General features: G+C 40.1%; 2 protein-coding genes across 3 annotated transcripts in view; one reads left to right on the plus strand and one right to left on the minus strand.

Annotated features, from left to right (window-relative positions):
- niban2a (niban apoptosis regulator 2a) overlaps positions 1 to 1,113 on the minus strand; it is a 34,329-nt gene extending 33,216 nt beyond the window's left edge. Inside the window, exon 1 of the mRNA XM_084382561.1 lies at positions 909 to 1,113. Within this exon, the coding sequence (XP_084238687.1) occupies positions 909 to 963 (55 nt within the window). The 5' untranslated portion in view covers positions 964 to 1,113. The remainder of the gene's footprint in view (positions 1 to 908) is intronic.
- A 2,191-nt stretch (positions 1,114 to 3,304) lies between these two features.
- Positions 3,305 to 21,830, plus strand: part of stxbp1a (syntaxin binding protein 1a) — a 38,297-nt gene continuing 19,771 nt past the window's right edge. The window contains exons 1-4 of one of the 2 annotated variants that reach the window (XM_084383643.1): positions 3,305 to 3,426; positions 18,737 to 18,786; positions 20,275 to 20,356; positions 20,457 to 20,533. In XM_084383643.1, coding sequence (XP_084239769.1) covers positions 3,390 to 3,426; positions 18,737 to 18,786; positions 20,275 to 20,356; positions 20,457 to 20,533 — 246 coding nt within the window. In that variant the 5' untranslated portion in view covers positions 3,305 to 3,389. The remainder of the gene's footprint in view (positions 3,427 to 18,736; positions 18,787 to 20,274; positions 20,357 to 20,456; positions 20,534 to 21,830) is intronic. The other variant, XM_084383644.1, reaches the window with a different exon arrangement.

The following is a 21,830-nucleotide window of genomic DNA, read 5'->3' on the forward strand; positions in this document are numbered from 1 at the left end:
TGACTAGATAATGACTGAATTTCTAATTTTGGGTGAACTTTTCCTTTAAGATCCTTGTGTTGGTTAATAGGTAATAAAGCCCTTATACCTCCTTATATGATGCTTATTAGCATTAATAACACTATATAGGTGTTAATAATAGCATAATAAACATTATAATACACATATAACACATTAGAGTTAGAAGTCTTAACAGAAATTAAGCTTATAAATGCTTCAGATTGTTAATAAAAACCAGTAACTGTAAGTACGCTGTAATGGCTTTTTAACCTTAGTAAGTATTGGTGTTCCAGTAGCTGTAAAAAGCTGACTTAAATGTTAACAGATGCTTAATAAAGTATGTTTTCATCTTAATAAAGCAAGAAAAAAGTGAAGTAAAGGTTTAACGTTGACATAACAGGTAAGTTAGTTGTTTGTAATGCTATAATTAACAACTATAAGACACTTATAAGCCTTTTATTAAAGTTGTTATGCATAAACTGTTAACAAGTTTCTTGTCAAGTGCTTATAAGCATCGATACGATGCTATTATTAGCACTTACACAGTCTTATAAATGTTAATAAGCATCTTATGAGGACTTACAAGGGCCTTAGTACCTGTCAACTAACACTTCTTAATATAAAGTTATGAGATTTTAGATAATATTGACACAGAAGAGAAAGAAAAGCAGGTGTGAGAATATAATTACAGCTGTTTTACTGGGTTTGTTGACTCTGCAAAATAAATTAATTAACTTTTTGAAATACATAAAACTAAGTCATGAATCCATAATAAGGACACAACCGAAGGTTAAAGAAAACTCAATGAAGTTATTGAAAACTTTTATGAATATGAAAAGAAGAAGTTGAGCGGAACTCTAGTGTGTGGGAAACTGTCTCCAGCTGCAGCTGGGACACTCCTCTCTTACCTGTAATCATCTCCCGCCTGCTCTCATCCAGGTGAGAGGAAACCACGTCCCCCATGATCACACGACAGCTTCACAGATCTACAGGTATCCGAGCTGCTAACAGGTTGTAGTCAAAGGTAAATGGGGGTCGGTGGTATTTCCAACAGTGTGTCAAATATCCGGGCAGAGCCGCTGGGAAAATGCTTCTGTTCCCCCCTGAGAGGCGCACTGCTCCGGCGCTGCTGCGAGTCTCTGAGGTCCAGAGGAGGAGGACTGAGGCGAGGTGACAAGGAGGGAGGAGGAGGAGGAGGAGGAGGTGAACACTGGCCTGGTTCACAGAGGCAGGACACACCCTCTGGGAGTCATCACTGGTCCAACGTGTTCAGTCGGCCCTGCCAAGGGTGTGGCCAGAACCAGGAGCTTAATAGAGGAACAGCGTACTCTCTATTCACTGTGTGTGTGTGTGTGTGTGTGTGTGTGTGTGTGTGTGTTACTTTAGTGTGCAGTCTGACTTTATTAAGCTATAAATGTATAACTTGTGAATATGTAAAAAACCAATATCCATATACTGTAAAGATCATCCCAGAGCTCATTTTAAAATAGTTTGTGATTGAAGTAATTTATTAATTATTATTAAATAGTATCATTAAACTATCATTAGAACTCTTGAATCCAGATTAAGCCTGAATACTATCAGAGGTTTGTACTGTGAGAAAACAGCTTTCCATGATGCTCAGTGTTTGTGTTCCCCTGCAGAAAGATACATGCTGCCCCCTTGTGGACTCTTTGTTTCTCGCATAGTTAATGATGAGATGGTCCTCGATACACTGCAGGAAACCTCACTTCCATCCGTCAATACAACAAACCTGTCATATAAATCCAATCAGAAAATACCATCTTTATATAATAGTAATAATGCCAACAGAGTAAATAGATGTGAAATAACTCAACCTTTAATGGAACAAACATCCACAACATTATCACTGATTGATGCCAAATTCAGTGTGAAAGTATTTTCTCTTGATATTCACTTTAACCATAATGCTGAAGAGGAGTGAGGAGTTTATGGTTAATCTGGATCCCCATTAGCTCTCTATTGGGTTAAGAAAATCAATAAATGAGACAAAAATGTCAGACTTGAGTAAAAAATTTTAAAGTATCAGATATGAAATGTACTTAAAGGGTAAGTTCACCCAAATATGAAAATTCAGTCATTATCTGCTCACCCCAAGCCGACATTTCTTGAGCTTCACAGCAAAACAGCTTTGCAACATTCTCCTAAACAACTGAAGTAGGAATAAATCTCCGGAAGCCACGAGATCCCAAATTGATTTGAAAAGACACTATTTACACACGTTATAATCCTGAAATGTTCACTGAAGCTGCTAAGGTAAAAGCATTTGCGTGCACCCTGTCTGAAGTGGAGTAAATAATGTCTTTTTATATCAGTTTATGAGCGGAGTGCTTTGGAGCCACTTAATGTTTCCTTTTGCATGGCTGATAATGACTGAATTTTCATTTTTGGGTGAATTTATCCTTTAACCATCAAAAGCAATTTTCTGCCATAAAGCTGACTTAAGCATCAAAAGTACAAGTAAAAGTAACTTATACATATATTTACATGTATGTGTATACTGTATGGTATGGGTCTGCCCACCTTGTTGACTATGGGATCCAATATTCGGCATTTTTTTCATAATTGAAATCAATGCTTTTATTCAATCTGATTATAAATTGATTTAAAGATGTACCACTGTGTCTCTGATCCAGCATGCAATCTACAAATTAAGTGAGTAAATGAACTTAGTTAAATGTAGTTACATTTCATCAGTGACAGCAGTCATAGCTGCTTGTGTGATTTTTCCATTATTGAATGGATCCCACTGAGGAGTCATTTGATTTATCCGGCACAAATGCCAGTATTCATTCCAACTTCTGAAGTGAGAGCGTTTTCTGTTTGTCTTGCTGTCAGCTCAATATATTGTTGACTTTAATTTTTCAGGGACACAAGTCATCTTTTAGACATCACACTGGGCTCTGGGAACTTTATAAAATAGCCATAAGAACTGATAATGCCAAGAACCAATAACTGCAGCCTGATGATCTCCACTCATTAAACTAATATTTATGTTTTTTTGTCCTCTGGTATTGAAAGTTTATACCTACACATACATTAGAATGCCTTCCTAGAATGTTTCTGGAAGGCAGGCTATAAAATATATTCCCTCATGTTTGTAATTCAATAAGGATTAATGAAGGACTGAAGAACAAGTAGCCTACGTGGCTGCAGTCAGGAGGTGTTTAAGCTAATAAGTGGCAGTAGTAGTAGTCAAACGTCCAACAGCACCAATGAGAGGATGATGCGGAAGGATACGCGGTGACGTTTCCCACTGGAGGCTCCTCCGCAGCGGTGTGAGGTGAACACAGAGGAGGAGAGAGAGAGAGAGAGGGAGAGAGGGAGGAAGCAGAGGGTGAACACTCAGTCCTACACTCGGCAGCATCATGGCACCTATCGGATTAAAGGCGGTGGTCGGCGAAAGTAAGATTATTATATTTCATATTGTACTAAATGTGGTGAGATGCTCCTCTGCGGCGCTGCTCTGTGCGCGCAAATACGGTTGCGTCTGCGTGTGTGTGTGTCTCTGTGTGTTTTTTTTACAGGATGCGGATGTCAGCTAGTGCAGCTGGGCGATGATGAGGAAGATGATGATGAAGGTGCTGCTGTTGGTGTGCCATTGTATCGTGTTGCAAAGCAGAGCCGTGCGGCGAGGGAGCTGTAGATAACCTGCAGAGGCTGCCTCGTCTCTCTGGGCTCCTGCGGTGCGGATGCGCAATTTTGTATTTCACGCGGCGGAGACGTGAATAAGGCTTTAAGAAGCGGCGATTAGCCCTCTGATGGAACACGTAGGCATCGTTCTCCAGAAGGATGCAGAGAGCCTGCGGGCAGATGTAGCCCACACACGCCCTTTTAGCCCCAAAACAGCGCTTATTTCAGCGATAATCTGCGCTGCAACATCAACTAGACGCTGCAGACGGCCGCTTCTCACGGCTTGGTTAGCTAATTACAGCCAATATTGTGATATAGTGCTATTGGTGGTAACGTGACAGGAGATTAACACTCTCAGTCAGTGGGATTCCCTGATTTGAGCAGTGCCTCACCCCTCTGATGGAGCATGAATCGGTTGCGTAAAACACCCTTTCTCCACCGGAGCGCCTCTCAGCTGAATCGGGCCAATGGCGGATTGGATCCAAGAGGAGAAAGTTGCCTTAAAAAAGGCCGCAACGCAAGAAATTCCGCATTATCTGCACGCAAGCTACCGTCCAGTAACGATCAGCGGATGCCCTTTCCTCATCTTCATCATCATCGTGCTCTTTACTGGCGCTGCGCCACCGATCAAACCCACTCTGTGTAATCCTGTGTCATTAGGACGCTGTAGACTCGACTGGCTACTATCTGATTTTGCCATTAGACTCATTTATTTCGGCTGATGTGATACTCCTGCAGTGTGTGTGCGTGTGCGTGTGTGTGTGTGTGTGTGTGTGTGGTGCTGATGCAGGCCGGAACATGGAGGCGCAGCTCGATCCTCCTCAGCAGGGTCAACTGGGTGCAAGTGTTGGTGGTCGTGATAATGTCAGACAGGCCTGCAGAGTAAAGCGATAAACAGGGCAGTTCGTGTGATGAAGCCAGGTGTCTGAGACTAAATGCAGTCATGTCTCCGGCTGCACGTTCTCGTGATTTTCGGTGCCCTGCCCGTGGCGCAGGATGAGCTCCATCTGATATCTGTTGTTCACGTTATTGATTCGGCTTCACATTTCACTACAGAAATCCACGCGCTGGCTCTGGAGTCATATTTCACTCTCTGGCAGCAGGATCGCTGAATCTCTGTATTTTTATGAATCTGTCAGGATCAGTGGTGTATCATATTTGTCATGTGTCCTGCTGCACATTTTTGGGCCCCCATCCCCACCCAATCACACACAGAGACACAACCACCCCCTCGCACATGGAGAGTTACTGTATTTCCCTGCTATGATATGATAGAGGGTGAGAAGGTTTGGGCTTTGGCTGGGAATCAGGCCTCCCACATGGAGCAAGAACCACGGATGAGGACTATCATAAAAATGTAAATTCACTCAACAGTACAATATAATTTTAATAATTTTTTAATGTATATATAAAAGTATGGCCATTTAGTTGGGGGATGTATGGCTGAAATTTGTAAATTTTATATACTATTACGTTAGATACAAAAATATTTTCCATTAAAGGGCCAGTCTGTAGATTTGGAGAATACATTCAAACTGAATTTTAATATTTCTAATATTAATAACTCTGAGCACTAACAAGCTGCTCTCAGAGGAAAATAAGGTCCCCAGAACACTGTTTGAAGCTAGAGAGGTGGCAGGGTCCGCCACAGATAAACAAAGTAAAACAGTATAAACTGTGTTGTCCTTTAAGGTCACTTTGTTTATTCAGTCATGGAAACAAAGAGTTTGTTTATTTTGTTTGTTTAGGCATGAAACAATCAGTCAACGAAGATATTTCTCTGTTGATAAAAATGTCTTCCTGAAAACTACGTAGTGCACCTTTAATCATAAATGTCGTAATATTTAGAATTAAGTTAAATTCACACACAGAGATCAAATTTAAGCTCAATGAACTCTGTTCCAATGTTACTAGAAAAAAAGCCTCGTGTCTCAACCAAAAGCTTATTGATTCATTTTGTGAGTATTTAAATAGTTTTCTTGAAATAATGGATTTTAATTGATTCTTTACCGAGTTGATTACATTATATGATCACATTATGATAAGATCCCACTAATAACTAATGGCCAGCCCTGCTGTGAAGTTGGAACATATTGTTTTAGGTGATAATAAGATATTGTTTGGCTTGTTCTGTATTGATGTTGATGGGCAGAATTAGTATTAGTATCATTGTCATGTTCTGCATCGCTGGTAGTCGTGCTCGTGTTAACATTTTGTCTGTAATATTGCAGCATTTTTAGCTTTAAGGCCATGAGACATCATCTGCACACCTACATCATTACACAATGCATCTTCACATGCCCAATATTCCTGTACATTCTGCATTATTTAATTACTAAGTCCTTGTGACCGTCAATTACATAACCCAGTTTGTAAAACTAAAGGCAGACGTGCGGGATCGCAGTGTCGCGTGGATTTTCTAGAATGATGTAAACACTCGTGCATGTCTCCCAGTAGGTAAAGGCAGGCACGCAGCAGGCAACACCTGCGCCCTGTTTGGCTGAGGTGAAGCTGGGATGGGATTGGTGGAGGCAGATGGGGGCAAAAAGGGAGGGCGACACCATCATGGGTCCTCTCTGCAGCAGTGGATGTAGCAGCCAGGATGGAGGAGGAGGGGGATGGGCAGCGAAGCAGAGCTTCACCCTCCCCTTTCATAACTGTGTGTGAGCATCAGTCCCAGAGAGCAAGAGAAGGGAAATAAAGCTGAGTGATGAGGAGCTCAGCAGCAGACTGATGACCTGAACTGGGAGATATTTAAATCTTAGTACAGCAGCTCTTTTTCTAAATTACAACCAGTGAAAAAGAAACACTATTCTGGTTTTGACATTCATGGTGTGAACACTTATGCACTACATGAACTGTAATGCATATAAGGCTGTTGAACTGGATCTCATTATATTGTACAGGCGTTGTCTGACCCAGACAACCAATCATGTGCCTGCACTAATTCATTAGAGTTGGGTTACATGAACAAAATCTTGTATCACATAGTATGTTATTTCCTATCCTGATATTGATCTAGTTGTATACTGCAGTGAACGTTCTGGAAATTAAAGGGAGAAAGTCTTTATGGATAAAGCACTGAGTGCGCATATCTGTTATTGGCTATAGTCGACTGAAATATATAGCCTACAACTCAAGATACTTCACATTTCTGCAAAAATCCTGTAAATCCAATAACACCACACAGCATTGTGGGACTTGTCCGTCTACAGACAGATTAATATTGTCTCACAAATGCCCATCCCTGCCTTTGTACATTCATTTTCAAATTATTCCTGTTCAGGGTCATGAGGTTCATCCTCTATATGCAGTTGCTGTGCATATAGTATAAATCTCTGCTCTTTAGTTGCATAACAGATCCAAGTAATGAGTTTGTCCACTTATGAGACAAAATGCGCCCATTTAGCGGAAACTGAGGAGAAGAAACATCAGTCTGACTGGAAACAGGAGGGTCGTCAGCAGCTGTGTATTGACCAGAGATTCCACCCTGAACAACATATTCTCTTATTTTCTCCTTGTGATCACTTTCTTCATCAGTCAGCTAATCCAAATATTCAAAAGGCATATCACAGCCACAACAGTAAAGGGTATTTGTTGTGTTTCTCCTGTGTGAAGGATTAAGTCTGGCTAAACTGGGGGGGAAACGATCAAGACAAAAACCAGTAGACGCTAATGGTTAATCAAACTGTCAGTTTGTTTATGATGTCGCTGTGATGGTGTTGTCGCCTGAACATCACAGTTAATGTTGCTCCAGGACCATCATTGAAACTGAGCAATCATATTTTTGTACTGCAATAGCTTTCCCACTCAAAAGAGTATCCACATGGGAGAAGCTATCCTTTCAAACATGTGATTAACATTGTGAAAATGTGTATATAAACCCAGAAAATGTAAAAGAAAAGGAAAATAATAAATACAAAATTAATAAGTGAACAGTATGTTCCAAACAGGATACAAAGCCCTGTCTCCTGAGTAGGAGTCATATAATAAACCCACTCAGCCACTAAGTCAAAATGATGAGACCCTGGAGCAACATTTATTATGATGTTCCAGGAACAACACCAACACGGCGATATCAGAAACACCATCATAATACATTGTAATGGAATAATTGCCAAATACTAATCTTCGCAGTGTCATATTTTGGCAGTTGGGATACAATAAATTTGTCCTCTTCGGTATTGGACAGATCCAAATGTCCTAATGATCCAAAATACCTAAAGGAACAAGATGTTGCGTCAGTTGAAAAGGAGAAAAAAGACTGATGAAACGAGCAAGAAACAGAGCATCACTACGGCGGAGTCTCAAAACCCACGCACGTAAAATCCAAAGAAGGAGCATTTCTGCTCTGTATGCATGAATGTGTTCCTGTGACGAGCATGAGCAAGCACTTAACACTCATACGCTCATCAAGTTGACTCTAGAGACTTTTGAGGCGGGGACGGTGGCTGATCTCTGCCCTTCTGTCCTCGTCTCCAATTAGACTCATGGTTCAATATAAGCTTGAGTCAGAACTAGTTTGATACAGTCTGAAGCTTTGAATATTTATATAGCCCCGAAAATGGTGTTCTGGACAGCCCTAGTTTAAACAATGCAATGCTTGTGCTGAAAGATGCAAGCTGAGTGAAGAGTAGTACTGGGCACTGAACCATGTTTGGGTATTGTTGTTTCTTTCAGTCTTTGAAACCATTAAAATATATTAAACTGACACCACTGTCATGTCTGTACGTTGCGTACGGAGCTGCAGTCAGGACGAGGTTAGCCTAGCTTCGCAGATAGACTGGAAGTAGTGGGAAACAGCTAGCGTGGCTCTGTTCAAAGTGCAGTTTCTTGGCAAACAATAGCCAGGTGCAGGGATGAGGCAGCTTCCTAGAGTCTGGACTTCACAGTGAATTTGCCAGGTTTGGTCATTTTAAACTCAAAACCTGTCATTAGTGATTGTGGAAACATGGGCTATAGCCGGAAGTGCAGCACGGGAAGGCTAATGTGGCGATGGATAAGTGAACTCTCCTAAATACTTAATAATTAATTATTATAATTAATGAATAATTATTTTAATCCTTGGGAAGAGCGAGGTGAGCCGTTTCCACCTTTGTCCAGTACTTATGCTAATTTAGGCTAACCACTTCCTGTCTCCTAATGCACTGATTTAAGTGTGATAATTCCTCATTTTACTCCTTGAGTGGAAGCAAATAAGCATAATCTGATTGGTTGTGATGCGTCGGTTCACTCTTATCTGGAAGCAGGCTGGGTGTATATCCACTCCTCTCTGTGTAGGCCTTGTGGAAGAGAAGGAAGGAGAAAGGTGACACAGAGAAGGATACATGCATGCACTTAGTAGCGCGCGCACGCACACACACATACACATTCACACAAACAGCTCTCGACTGACCTTGGAAGCATCACTGAACCAGAGCGTCGTCTGGGTTCAGTGTCTGACGCAGTGCCTGCTGCCGCTGGGCCTCCGTGAAAAACACATGCACAAGTACACAAGCGGCACACACACACACACACACACACACACACACGCGCGCGCTCCCCATAAATCCATGCTGAAATGTCACGTCCTCGTGGTTACAGTACATGAAGGGCTGGCTGAAATAGAGCTTTCTAATGCTGGGATACAGTGGCTCATGATCTTAATGAATCCCCCCCCTCTCTCACTGAGGAAGAGTGCTGTGTCAGAGCTGGCAGACATCCTCCTCCCACTCTCCTCAGCAGCACGTGACTGCTCTCTCCATCCTCCTTTTGCATACATACGCACACATGGAGTACAGACATATCTAACACCGTGTTACACAAATAGCTACTTATAGACAATCGGCGTAGTGTGAAAGCCAAGTCAGCGTCGGCCAAGATGCTCTCGTCCTCCATCGACACAAACAAAAAGAGGAAACGCACATTAAGGAGACAGAGGAAGGGTAGCGTGACATGATGGCAGTGTGTCAAGTTTTTATTATAACTGTAAAGGGATTTAAAATGCAAAACGATATAGATTTGGGCTTTTATGTTGTACATTAAGCAGTCAAGCTGAGCTGGAGTCGACTGCAGAGCTTCAGACAGAGCTCCAGCCAGGTTGTCACAGCCTGCAGCATCGTAGTGGCTCGCTCGCTTTCCTACAGCGCATTATATACGCTCTGCCATTTACAGCACCCTGGGTTTCTGTGGTTGTGTGGTTTCCGACTTTCACTTAGATTGCTGTCCGTCTGCTTAATTTATTTAATACAAAAATAAGCCTCCAGATGTCCTGTAACTGCCCCTATTAGCTGGAGAACACAATGGGTCCACATTATATAGTCTTACATGGTGCAAGTTCAAATTGCAATATCACTGAAAATGAACACTTGACACATAGAAACAATTAATTATAGTCCTTTATCTCCTTATTTACACGATTTTATGCATATAAAATAGTCAAAGACAAGTGCATAGGTGGAAAAACCGCCTATTCAAAGAGCAAAACGCATACAACTACATAAACTTGCATTATTTTCTAGGTTAGGGCTTTAAAAACCGACTTAAACTATATATTGGTGGGTTTATAATCTCATTGGATACATAATGCATCAATCATCTGGAGGCTGGCATGTAAGTGGTTCAGAAGAGAGGAGAAAGAAGAGCGAGTCGGTCACTTGTCTACACGATCACCCATTGGCTGTTTCATGTTCTAGGGTGGGCATAGACGCTCATATTTGCTCAAATCAGCTGTCAATCAAACAGCTGCTATCTGAGCAAGGTTAACAGCTTCTGCTGTGAAATGAGTCTTATTAAACATTATTTCTCCATTCTGTCACAGTTTAATCATTGAATACTAAATTCAGACTAAATATGTTACTGAAAAGGATTTAGTGTACATTTGGGAATAAGAGAAGACAGTTTTTGTTGGAGTTTGATGCACTACTGAAACACCCAGACACTTTACTGGTGAGGTGACAAAACTTCATACATGCTGTGACATAGAATCACGAGAATCTAAGCTTTCTGACGATGTATGGCAAGAGTACACTACACTTGAGGCTTGTTTGCTTGACTGTGTTTGTATTGTTTGGCGAACTAGCCAATGGTTCAGAAAAAGTTAAATAAAATGAATAATCAGTGACCGTTTGGATAAGTAATCCATCTTTAAGGGAAATGGCAGTAAGAGCACCCTGTTGTTCCCTAATGTGTTGCATTTTCTATCAAAGTGGAATATTTAGGTTATAATTAGAGAGGGATTTGATTAAATTGTTCAGGGATTTAATTTGATCGCTCATAATGTGTGTGTGCTCTAGTGAGTGTCGAGCCTCTGGAGGATCACAGTGTATTAGAGGACTGTTGGCCTCCACCTACAGCTGCTTCACCTGCATTATTAGGAGAATTTGAAGAAATTAGACCGCAGCCAAACTGTTGTTTATTTGTTTATTTAATTGGGACAGAGCAGGTTAATGACAAATAAAAGATGTTAACATGACGGATGAAGAATTTGCATGTGTAGTCCCCACACTGTGTGAAAAAACAGACTGCTTTTGCCATCTGACATCCGACTACACAACTCTTAGGAGGCACCTGTGCTCTATGCCCTGAGAGCATTGTTGCCCACAAGCTGACAAAGTGAACTGTGGTTTGATTTCTGGTTGCCCCAAATGACATTTGTTGGTATAAATGAATGTATTCAGCCTACAGTGGAGGATGGATCATTCAAATATTTTGACATAGAGTTAAATTTATATGATATTTGATAAATACCAGGAGACAAGTTCATGCCAGGACACAAGATAAGAATTTATTTCACTATGTCTTCTGTAAAAATTTCAAACATTTATCTGACATGAAATACCTTAAGGTGTTCCTCTCCCTTACTAATTCTCAATTAACATCCCCTTCATCACTTTAGTTTAAGCACAAGTGTATTGTCTTGAATCAAAAGTGTTGAAAATACAAAAGATTTCTTATTGTCTTAAAAGAACATCTTAGTAATATCATACCTGCTAAAAGTAATTCTAACTGGGGGCGTCCAGTAGGAGTGTTACAACGGCAGGTTTTGCACAATAGTTATCGATCAATTGGCTGTCACTGACCTCATTACACAAGAAAAGTTCTTATTCTGTGCAGCATTTCTTTAAAATGTAACTCCTTAAGCGATGTTTTTGTGTGATTAAATGCAGTATTTTGAATGAACTGTGCGACAGTACAATCATTTCTTTAATCCCATTTGAATCGTGCCATGAATTAGACATGCTTGTCGATTAAAAGTTCATTTTTCAGCTCAAACAAGTCAAAGTTTGTCATTAAATTCATGACTGTGAAAGTACAGGATTAGAAAGAGTACACACCCAGCAGTAGCAAACCCCTCTGTCACGTAGCTGCAGCTGTCAGTATGACCAGATTTCACCTTTTTTAAACACCTGTTCTCTGCTGAGGTGACAGCCATGTTGGTGTTGGTGACGTATGTTGAGCGAGACGACTTAGATCACTGTTTTTACACAAAACTAAATGGTATTTTACTTTCATTTCTTATCTCTTACTATCTTATGTTTTCAATTGACAAACATATTTGTTCATTCATGGTTCAACTCAAATGGGATCAAAATATATTAGTCCTCTGTCACTGACTGACTAGTTTTTATTGGGGCACACCTGAAGGGGTGGGACTTCACCTCTCTATTAGCAACTTATATTTGCTGAATGATAAGGGAACATACTTATTTGAGATGATCTTTATGTCTTCACACATAATATTGTTGTGTCTCAGCAGGTAGTTATCTGGAGTCTTCAGACGTTGATATCTTGATATTTTCTGCTAGGCCCGCTGCCTTAAATATAAAGGGTTGTCTTTTATACACCTTTTGCATCGGCTCAGAATTTGAGCTAATGAGGTTTGCTTATGAAAACTGCATGAGAGTCAACTGACAGACTGCAAACACGGTCACCAGAGACCATGAACTATCATTAACATACAGTACATATAGATATACAGCCCTGCAGTGAGGTCTCATGACACTTTCCACTCCTGTACATAATCTACCATCACCCATCGTCGGTGCAGGTCATGGGAAAGGGTCCTTACATGAGTCCATTTTCTGTCATGGCTGGGTGACCTGCACCCCTCCTCAGCCTGCATGACCTCTGACCTCTGAATGGATGGATGTTTGAGGCCAGAGAGTCTACAAGCTCACGATCTTCCATGAGATTTTTCTTTTTTTTTCTGGTTGGGGCTGGCTGTGGTGTTATGTAAGTGCAGACCTGTCCAACCAGGCTGCGCTGTGAACACACACTAGCTCTGGCTTTCATGATTGGTTTTATCATACAGTATTACTTTTCAAGTCAATACATTTAAGATCATTGCTCAAGATATTGAACTGCAGGAATCCATAGCAGCTCATGATGCTACATTTCTAGTTGACTCTCACTGGTAAACCTTTACCTTCATCTTACCATGAGTGAAACTGACTATGATACATCACTGAGATGGTGGTTGTATCATAGTCAGTTTCACTCATGGTAAGATTTCTGATTTTTACATTGGCTTATTTGAGACCTCACAATTGAAGCTTCAGCAGGACTGTAAAACCCAGTGAACTGAAGAGCGATGAGGGCTGTCGTTGTGTTTCAGTGTGAGTCCTGCAGAATCGTCAGCCTGTCTCTTTAAGATCATCCGTGTCGGATTCTCTCGGGAGTGATGCTGCTGTGAAGCCGAGATCCAGAGAAAAAATGGGTCATGTACTCATAGGTGAAAGTCCCTGAAGGGGGGAGAACGACGAGGCAAAGGGAGAAACTGTCAGCACTTCACCGCTGCATAATGTGTCAGGCCTGTGTGTTGACCCAGTCACATCACACCTCTTATTGTGGCTAAATATTGCTTCAGTTTTGTTAAATTGTGTTTGGTCAGCTTGTTTTTTTCAAGGAAGATCCTGCCTCTTTATACTTGAATGTGACATTAAGTCTGTGTTCATTTTCTTTCCTGCGCTTTCATGAGGATGTGTATCCTGTTAAACTGGAAGTGAGAGGGATGATGAGGCTCTTCAGGAGTGTGTTCGTGTGTGTGCCAATCTGCCTGTTTGGTTGACACAGCTGTTGCACTGTGTTTTTTTAGTTCCCTTCCCTTCTGTCTGACTGGTGTGTTCCTGTATTGTTGTGTCTCTATCAGGAGGTCAGAAAGGAAAAATCCACAGTACGGTCTCTTCCTGACGTGGTTTTGATCTTCATTCTCAGTCATTAGTTACAGCGTGACGTGCAGCACACACTTTACTATTTCATCATCATAGTTGCATTATTTACACAAGTCGGTGAAGGTCAATACAGGAGATGAAAGAGAGGAGTGAGGGAATATCTGTGGAATTAAAGGGTGTGTCTGTAAATCTAACCTGACGCTCTGCACTGAAATGAGAGCGTGGCTGTTCAAAGTAGTAGAGCGTGCTCTTTCATCTCTCCTTCTGTCTAATACTGACCAGTGAACATCAAAAACATTACCAGTTACGCCATATTTGCCCCCAAATTTTACTGTTTTATCTGTAAAGTTAACCTCAAACTCACACTGAGTAGCTAAATGCCGTATGTCTGCTTGTCTAATGAAATGTTAGCTTTATAACGTTATGCAGCTTTAACTTTGCATCCCCAGCCTGGCAGCCCATCATCTTTACATACGTATTTGCCCAGAACATTTATCACTAACAACACTGATTTGACTTAATTCTCAATTGTTAGCCCCTTTTTGACCAACATGATTTGCAAAAATTATGTTGTTGTTGCTGAACCCTTTTTGAAAATTAGGTTTTAATTTGAATCAACATTAATGTGTTAGGGACTCTGTGAGATATTAAAACTCAAGAGAATCACTTAAAAAACATTTAACAAATAGTATAAACTGTTTTATGCTTGTATATCAGTTAAGTGACTGGAGCTGACTTAATCAGAAAACCTTTATCAGAAAAATGCTGCAGCACAGAACAGGAGGAAACACATCAGCTGCTGCAGAGGAAAAAGGAAACAAGTGACGGATGTCCCCGCTGCTTCTTTGTTTGTAGAGGTGTCTCATCCTGTGGCCTGGAGCTGCTGCTGGAAGAAAAACAATTCGACTTTTTAGGAACTAAAGTGAATCCGCTTTAATTTTTACAACTGCACAGATTTGTACTCAGGCCTTTGTAAAATAAAAGCTCAAGCATGTCAGCGTTTGTTTGTGTTGCTTCGGTTCGTACCGGCCCCTGCTGTTGTGCTGACACAGCAGCTTACAGAAGAGGAGATGCTGGAAATAGACAGAAGCTGAGTCTGGGAATCTCTCCGTCATTAAGTGAGAATCATATTGGGACTATTCCAAGATCATATGTCCCACAGGAGGTCAGATACAGTTCCTCTGACTCAATGGAGGTGTAGGGCGTCGTCTGCCTGTCAGCGTTTCAGGATTCACTCGGTCAAATTTCAGTCATGTAGCACACAGGCGGATTTTAAAATTATACAGTGTTTTGATATATGAATTATATACAATATCTGTACTTCTATCGTTCCCTTTACCCTATATCTACCCTTCCTTCCATAGACCATATTTGCACGGCAGCCATTTTCCTCTGATGTCACGCTCAGGGTGGGAAGCTCAACTGCTGGAATAATGTTTTACTGCTTTTTTCCTGGTTGCAAGTTGTATAAATTTAGGAAATCTGACAAATTGTTATCATATGACCGTGTCTGTCTGATCAGCACCTGAAAAGATGATGGATAGTGAAAATCTAGGAAGGGAATTGGGCTGTACTTCAAGGTAAAACAACGTATTTAGCTAACGTTAGCATTCAACCACTTCTTAGTAAACATTATAGTTTAATTACATCGACTGCGTTTTGCTTCCAGGTTTAACTCAATGTGTTCAAGATGTGTGTCGATGTTTTAAAATGAATTTAGACCATTCCTATCATGTCATGTAATGTGTATCAAGCGGGGAAGTGGTAAAATGCTAACGTTAGCTGTTGTCTAACAGAAGCTTACGGGTCATCAAATATGTTGTTTTACCTTGAAATATGGTCTGATGTACCTCCAAATTTTCACTACCTATTGCATTTTCAGTGTTATATCAATCAGGAAGCGGTGAAATGATAATTTGTTAGGTTCGTTACATTTATTTGACTTGCAACCTGGAGCGCAGCAGTACGACATTTGAGCTACCCACCCTGAGTGTGATGTCAGAGGAAAATGGCCGCCGTGTCATCATGGTCTATTAGAGTCTGACCTATTTATCAGCCAGATGATTTTAGAGGTCGATAAATTGCCTGTCACAGATACATCAGTATCAGTTGTGTTAGTGCATGTGCTGTCTGATATGTGCCAATATGAGATTTTTTTTTTTTTTTTTTTTTGGTCACAGAACATAACATGCTTGAGGTGATTTATATTTTCAGTTCACCGGAAGTTTATTGTTACACTGCCACATATCCTGCCTCCATTACATACTGTAACTTTATCACAAGGGTGACAGGTCGCCATTCCGAAGGGTCGCCATTCCAAACGTTCACTTTCCTGTTTCAGAATGCCGGCCCTTTTTTGAAAAAAGATCGCCATTCCGAACCTGAAACCCTAACCTTAACCATAACCCGGTCGGAATGGCGGACCGTCGGAATGGCGGTCCTTCGGAATGGGACTCGCCCCCCTATCACAAGGGTTTGATGACCACATTTGAGGGATTATTACAAAAATGTGTGCATGTAGGCCGATGTATTGATATCAGAGTTTTACTTACTCTCTAATATCAGCATTGGCCCCAAAATTCCAGTATAAGTTTGGCTCTACCTTTTATCTTATACAGCAGGGTTGTCAGGTCTGGCACTGTAGACCCCTCAAATAAAAAAAAACGTAGATATTAATGGATTTGTCACACCCATGCTCTAAGTTTTGGAACCAAAAGCATGATTAATAATTTCCAATGAAGAAGGAGCAGGGTTATTTTTTAAAGTAACTGCAGCATTCAGGGCCATAAACTAATATTCTCCAGCTGCTAACAGTGTCGATAAACAGACCAAATCATCAGTTACACCAGCAGCATGCACCTCTCCCTTCCTCGCCTCATGCAGCATCTTTGCCTCACTTCTGTCTCACCACTCCCACTTCTCAGCTCGTCCTCCGGTTTAATAACCTCTGCTATGTATACATCCCTCCTCCTAGCCTATCCTATCTATCAATCCTTCGTTTCATCCTACCTTCTATGCTACTTGTGGCCTTCAGCTCCTCCCTGTTACTGTGAAAATAGCCGATCAGCAGCTGGTGTCTCCATCACCTGGAAGAATTTACCGTTGGTTCTCTTGGAGGCAGAAGTTGACAGGCACCAACACATCCCTGCTCATTATTTGATGTGTGTTATGTAATCTTTTTTGTATGAGTCCTTTTAATCTGTAGTAATCCATCAGTGTCTGTGTGGCTGCAGGTTTTAGCCGCGGTCGAACGGCTTAGTGGTTTATATTCACAGCGATCCAGCATGATGTTAAACAGTAATTCACCCTAAATGGATTTATTCTAATACGGCTGGCAGATGGTTGGCAAAGTGATCAGGCTAATATCAGTATTGTTGCACAAACACGAGCATCAGGCCGTGACCTCGCAGTGGATGGGATTATTATTCCTCTGTGGATCTTTGAGATCCCTGAGAAACAAAGCACAATCACCTCCCAACAGCTCCTGTGTTTGTATTCACTCCCCATCAGGATGATTTATTCCACTGGTGTAGATCTGTGGTCATTAACCTTGTTGGAGGCTGTATTTGACTTCCGCATGTTATTATCCTCCAGTGTAGGAATTGCATTATGGGATTTATAAATCTGTTCCAGTAGGGCAGTATAATGTTGTTTTCCACTATAGTCTCAATGTATTGTTGAGTTGGATTTGAGTCAGGTGCCCAAATACAGCCTTACAAGAAAAGACAACTTGTTTTTGACTCAATTCTCAATTCTCTATTGTACTATGGAGTAAAGCAGTACTTTAGTTGTAGTATTGGTAGGGTATATAGTTATTGAAGAAATTGATGTATTTTTGCTTTTACCAGGGAAACATATTAACACATGAAGATGGTTATACAGGTGTGGGACATTACTCAAACTTGCAAACTTCACAAAAACCTAGTTAAGATTTTGTTATTTTTCTTGTGTATACTCAAAGCACAGTTTGTCAATTTTCAGTTTGGACATAAAGATTTGCCTCCATCGTCATTACTGGTTCCTTGTTCTTAAGTAATTGTTTCTTATTACCAACCAATAATAATATAATAATAATAACCAACCTGTGACCCTCAAGGATAGGCAGGTATTGGATATACGGATGGATTAAGTGGCTGAAACGGTTGGCAAGATTTTTACTCCTCATGTGAGACTGCAGGGGTGAGAGCCAGAGAGCCAAAACAAAAACATTACTACACATTGTTACCTTGTTTGTGTATTATTGTCATTTTAATCCTTAATAGTAATACTTCATATGCATGACATATCTACTCAATGGACAGTATTTTGAAATGTATTATATATTATGTATAATTTATAAAAAATATTATATTAAGTGCACTTACATGCTTTTGGCCTCAAACAGTTCAGAGTGATCAGTGTTGGGACTTTTGGCTTTTAATTAGTAATACTGGATTGGTGGAGAATTCACGTGTGTGCTGTCAGCTGTAGGAAGAGCTCACCAAGAGTACAGTATATGTTGTACACTGTATATAACTCATTATTTCCCAAAATGCCACTTAGCCCCCTTTTGTTCTCAACCCTTATTTAACTGAACGTTTTGAAAAAAAAAAAAATAAATAAAGGCGAATTAATAAAGAAGAAAAAACCTCCCGTTGGACTAAAATAACCCCACAGAGTCATCTGTCAGTATAGTCGAGCAGGACCGTCAAATAATTGGAGCACAAAATCTTTCAGCCTGCAGGGCTCAAAGACGACAGAACAACCAAACCATATTTGTAACATATATTTCCCTGAATGTATCTATTTATATATTTATGCACCTGTTCGTGTGTTTGTGTGTGTGTGTGCCTTTTCATTAGTTATTCCTGTTTAAATGCATTAAAACATCTTTGCGTGTCAGATCAACATGCACCACTAAGATTCCTGATGATCTTTATTTTCTGTTACAGAGATTATGAATGATGTCATCAAGAAGGTGAAGAAGAAGGGAGAATGGAAGGTAAGAAGAAAATACGCTGAAATAATGACCTCTGGGTCTAATAGAGGGGAGGGGTCCCCGATGTGAAAGGCTCTGACTTAAACCAAATACATCAAAATATTTCAATGACTAACATGTCATACTATTTCAGAACAAAGTTCAAATCAAAACCCTGCAGCTCTTCTTGTTTTTTTTTTAGTTTATTCAGACAGTTAAAGCTTTGTTTATTTGTTCTATTTCATATGTATACTGCACATTCTGGGAAAAAGAAAATCTGCAGGCCCATTTCTTAACGGCAGCAACTTTATATCTGATAGAAAATGTTTCTCCCTGTCCAGTATTTGAACAACAGCCAGTAAAAACATTATGAAGTTTTCTGCAAAGTGGCCAATTACACAAATGGAAAATTAGGTTAATATGCCTATGTTGTATTTTAATTTTGAAATTTGAGTTTATGTTTAATTAATTTCCACTTCAGAGCAGTACAGTCTTGGAAAATGTCAAGTGCTGTTTTAATTTTGGAAATGCATTCTTATAATAATTTTGTCACTGAAAACGCATGGTGACATGTAAATGCAATAGACTGGGGGCAGCGTTTCGCTTATTGCCATTTGAGTAATGTCCACTTTAGAGCAGTTGAACTCTCAAACAGGTTTTTCATTTTCATTTTCATTTTGATATGTCATAGAACGCCCAAACACCCCAAATTTTTCACTAGCAGTTTAGTTTTCCTCAGGTAACACATACATATTTTGAAAATTATAATGCTATTGAGAAATTACATTTTCATTTTTTCAAGTTTACATTTTTATATTGTCCCGTGTGGGCGTCCACACCATTGGCGACAATTTTGATAATCAATTAATCATTTAATTTAAAGCAAAAATGCCAGACAAGCAGCTGTTCCATCTTCTCTAATGTGAATATTTGCAGATTTCTTCGTCCTCTATGATAGTAAAATATATATTTTAATGGATTTTAGACTGACACAAACCTGACACACCAGCTGCCATTTTTGCCTTTTCCAAGAATGTTTAAAAGGAAGCTGCTCAACACTTGAATTAACTGCATCCTGCAGTACTGAGTGATAACAGTATTGGGCAGCTGGACTGAAATTTAACGTGTCTGTGCTCGGTGCCAGTGGCCCAATTCAAGCCCTTCTCATTTCTCTAAGTGAGTATGAGTGGTGCAGCCAAATAATCTATTAGTCAGATATTTTTCGAGGACCTGGAATCAGTCATGAATAATGATGTCTGATGGCTATGCAGCATTTCCTGCTGACCACCACAGGATATTCCCAACAGTCACAATATTTACTAAAAAATGTCCTAAATCTGTTTGTTTGACACAGTTTTGGACATTGAAACAAAACTGACTACTGATATTGGCTAAAAGACATTTACAATATCATCAATGAACATCAGCTAAAAAAAAAGAAGCTTTGTTTGAATGTTAGCAACATGTAATAAAGTGTGTTTGTATAGTCACCGTCTTATTTCCTGTTGCCAGGCGCTGATTGTGGACCAGCTGAGCATGAGGATGTTGTCGTCCTGCTGCAAGATGACAGACATCATGACAGAAGGCATCACCAGTAAGAAACAGTGGTCGCAGCTTCATTTCTCCGCACTGTTACATGTTTGTGTATGTACCTGTATAACTGTGTACGTGTGTGTCTGTTCCTCCTCCTCTAGTTGTGGAGGACATCAACAAACGACGAGAGCCTCTGCCCAGCCTGGAGGCCATTTTCCTGATTACACCCACTGAAAAGGTGTGCATGCTCTCCTCCTCTTTCTCCTTCTCCCTCTCCTTCTCCTTCTCCTTCTCCTTCTTTCTCTCTCTCTCCCTCACTCTCTCACTCTCTCTCTCTCTCATCCATAGTGTACATTCAGAGGTGTGTCTGTGGCAGCAGGTCTGTGTTTTTAGCAGAGAACAGAGACGCTGCTGTGTGTCCAAACACGGCTGTTGACTCAAACCACACACACACACACACACACACACACACACACACACACACACACACACACACACACACACACACACACACACACACACACACACACACACACACTTCTTTGTTTCCATGCTCACTCTTGCTCTCAAATTCTGATTCATTTCTTTGGCAATACCATAACTCTTTCTTTCTTTATTGATTTTTTAGTCACTGTTATTATGCAATACATCACACTGCAAGTTCTTACTGTAACAAACTCAAAACTTTCCTCACTCGCCTCGCTTGCATTTAGAACCAAAATCAATATAAAGCATATGACAATATCAATCATACAATTCAATGGTATGTCTAACAAATTAAAGATATACATAGACAAGCAGCAGTGCAACACACTTTTAAAACATGCCTACATTCCCCTCTGGGGTCTACTACTGCTTCTTTAAGTATCCTGTCCTATGTTTTATTCCTGTAGAAGCTCCTCTTTATCTCCACTTCTTCACTCACGTCTCAACCTTTATGATATTATGAAATGGTTTCCTAATTCTCCCATGAACACCCACTTTGGATCAAAAATATAGTGCAATGCATGCCACTGGAGAGAGTAACATAAACCATGGTGAACAAACACAAGTTGTAGGTGCAGCAGTTTTTTCTTCCAGTTTAAAGCTAGTTAGTGTCTGCAGTATAGCAAAAATCAATAAATGTTATTTCGTTCAATACCAGATACAATACCAGAATTAATACAGTATCACTAAAGCAGGTTTGAGAAGGCCTTAAGTGTAATATAAATATGTTAGAATTCAGAACTACAGAATTACAGAACAAAAGAAACAGATAGTTTGGACTTTAATACAATAATTTATACAATAATGAAAGAAAAATTAACCATTGCAAGAGTCATCAGAAAATGATAAGACGTATGTATGATAAGATGACATTAAGCTTACAACTGAATGGATAATTAATATAGAAAGAAGAGGTAAACATGTAAAGAGGAGTCATTTCTTTGAAGAATTTTGTTTTGCTCTGTTTTGTCTTCTGTTTGTTCTCTTTAGTCAATTATGTTATGCTTTATTTTTAAGCAAAGATATTAAAAGATGTTTGAAAATGTAAT

Source organism: Pagrus pagrus, assembly GCF_965226575.1.
Source record: "Pagrus pagrus genome assembly, chromosome: 19".
Taxonomy (NCBI): Eukaryota; Metazoa; Chordata; class Actinopteri; order Spariformes; family Sparidae; genus Pagrus; species Pagrus pagrus.